This window comes from Tasmannia lanceolata, unplaced genomic scaffold, assembly GCF_043159265.1.
Source record: "Tasmannia lanceolata isolate RefF3 unplaced genomic scaffold, GAP_Taslan_0.1 ptg000007l, whole genome shotgun sequence".
Lineage (NCBI taxonomy): Eukaryota > Viridiplantae > Streptophyta > Magnoliopsida > Canellales > Winteraceae > Tasmannia > Tasmannia lanceolata.
In genome coordinates this window covers 26,225,844-26,228,276 of record NW_027518684.1, presented here as the reverse complement: position 1 = coordinate 26,228,276, position 2,433 = coordinate 26,225,844, and the positions used below count along the sequence as shown (strand labels likewise).

Here is a 2,433-nt window from a genome sequence, read left to right as displayed (position 1 = left end):
ATATCTACACATAATGCTAGGCCATTCCCATATAACTTCATAATCTTCAGATGAATAGTTGAATTGCTCAGTAGTTGATTGCTCCCTAGTCCAGAAGGTTTGGAGCCGCGTCTAGTTGACGACCCCGGACTTCTTGAAGAAATCTAACATTGAAACTGTATTGGGTGCAAAAACAAGTCACCTACATGGAAAATTCCACAAGCCAGCAAGTTGTTTAAATGTTTCATCTCATTTTATGCATGGTTTTGAGAAAAATTCACATTCTAATGGTTCAAAAGAAAACAAAAATTACATACCAAGAGGCAGGCAGGATAGACCTCGAAACAGTTTCTATCAACGAAATCCAAGTCCCTTCAATTCAAATGATCCAAAAAATATATAAAAAGAATCATACTTAAAAGAACGGAGGCAGGCGGGATAGGCCGGGCCTGCAATAAAATTACCAAGAATAGTTTAAAGCTGGCACGGATTGTATCGAGGATCATAATATAAGAGAAAACAAAAGTCAAAAAATTACATACCGGTTTCCCATTGGTGCGGAAGGCCCGATTGGGACCGTATTTGGCTGAGGAATTACGATGGACAGATTCTTGCACGATCTCTTATTATGTCCAAGTTGACCGCAAGGACTGCACTTATGGTGCACTTCTCTTTGCATCCCTCTCTCCGTTCTCACTTTTTCGGTCGGCCTCGCCGTCGTCTTGATTTTGGCGGCAATACCAACGGCAAAGGATGGGTAAGCTCTGGCCATTGTGATCGGTCTAACGTGGGATAAATTGCTCCATCGTAAGTCCTCCGATACGTATCGGCATGATACCATTCCTCACAGTAACTGTATGGGTCTCGTTGGTCTAGTCCCATGGCAACTATCGCATGGGAGCACGACATTCCCATCGTTTGGAACAAACGACACGTACATGTTTTCTTTTCTAAGTCCACCTCATCAACGTGGTACTTGGACTTGACCTCATATACGGTCCAACCACACTGGTGCGCCATATAACCACCTGCTAGAATACGTTCATCGGCCAACCAATCTTCCGCGTTTGGGGTCAAACGAGTCGTCCACTTGCTACCTGCCTTCTGACGATACTGAAAGAAGTCAGATAGTCTCCATCTTGTCTGTTCAATAAGTGCTGCAATAGGCAGCTCCCTTGCACCCTTTAAAAGTGCATTGAAGCTCTCAGCTGCGTTAGTTGTCAGCACGTTATATCTAGACCTTAAAAATACACGCTGGCCCAATTTTGTTTAGGAATCTCCGATATCCATTTCTCTGCACTTTTACTCATGCTTTTAATACTCTCCATCGCATCCTTAAAAGCACCCTCCCTTAAGGAATATGCAGCATTCATAAAAAATTTCTGGAGATCTTCACTCTTAAATTTTCCATGGAAGTTGGCACTGAGGTGGTGGATGCAATAGAAATGGTGCGACCCTAGCAAAGCTTCCGCTACGGCTCTAAGCAACCCCTTCATCCGGTCGGACTCAATCGTGATGACATCTCGTCCTGCCGAAATAAAATTCTGACGGAACAAATGCAGGAACCATACGCAGCTATCATACGTCTCGGCCTCAACTACTACAAGTGCCAGCAGGAATAACCTATTGTTGCCATCTATTGCAGTTGCGGCTAGTAGCCATGGGATGATCGTTCCCTTTCATTGTGCTTGAGCATGTATGCTGAGGGATAAATGTTTTTACCTTAACATAATCTGTATAAGTGGTCCCTCTGATACGCCATGGGCAAGTACGATCCTTGAATCTAACGCCGTACTTTGTGGGATTTGTCTCTTGTGGGACAAACACAAACCGATGCCGGATTGCGTACTTTGTGACTTTCTTCTGAAAGACTTTAAGATTTGGGAACATTGCCCCGACCGTGAAATCCTCAGGTCCCACGATCACATTTACTTCATCACCCCCTACAATCATTTCATCTGCTTCCATCGGCTGCCTTATATTGGTATTTCCCAAAGCATCGCCTAGATAATTAGTAGGTTCATCCACCTCCTCGTCACTCATCTCATCATCGTCACCGAAGTCCTCTTCATCATCACTGAAGTCCTCTTCATCATCGTTATTGAAATATACAAGAGGGGGGGGTGAATTGAATTTTAACACTAAATTATCCCTTTTGAAAATTACTTGTGAACCTAATTGGATTTTTCTTCACTTAATTAAATATTTGGTTAGTGCAAATAATTAGAAACAAAATGAAATGCCAAACCAAAAATTAATAATGGAAATGTAAGACAAGAAAGAACACACCGATGTATAGTGGTTCGGGCAAAGCCCTACTCCACTCTTCTTAAGATCGTCCTTAAGGATTTCCACTATTGGAGACCTCCACGATGCCCGGCTCCGAGGCGGTTACACTTCCAAGGGATATTAAATGAGGATGCCCTTACACCTTTACAAAGACTCTCCTTCTCC

The 2,433-nt window shown here is 43.1% G+C and overlaps 1 protein-coding gene across 1 annotated transcript; it reads right to left on the bottom strand.

Annotated features, from left to right (window-relative positions):
- Positions 1-672: 672 nt before the first annotated feature.
- Positions 673-2,022, bottom strand: LOC143880705 (uncharacterized). The gene is made up of 3 exons (XM_077383680.1): positions 1,702-2,022; positions 1,301-1,523; positions 673-1,187 (listed from the first exon to the last, which is right to left on the bottom strand). The coding sequence occupies exons 1-3, from the start codon at positions 2,020-2,022 to the stop codon at positions 673-675; spliced, it is 1,059 nt and encodes a 352-aa protein (XP_077239795.1).
- Positions 2,023-2,433: the final 411 nt, after the last annotated feature.

What these genes read in the sequence shown, in the direction of transcription:
- LOC143880705 (XM_077383680.1), bottom strand. Translation starts at nt 2,022, where the DNA reads ATGAGTGACGAGGAGGTGGATGAACCTACTAATTATCTAGGCGATGCT. An exon ending in CTTATACAGATTATGTTAAG is followed by an intron (nt 1,524 to 1,701) that starts GTAAAAACATTT and finishes TTGTTCCGTCAG; the next exon opens with AATTTTATTTCGGCAGGACG. An exon ending in TTTTAAGGATGCGATGGAGA is followed by an intron (nt 1,188 to 1,300) that starts GTATTAAAAGCA and finishes CAACTAACGCAG; the next exon opens with CTGAGAGCTTCAATGCACTT.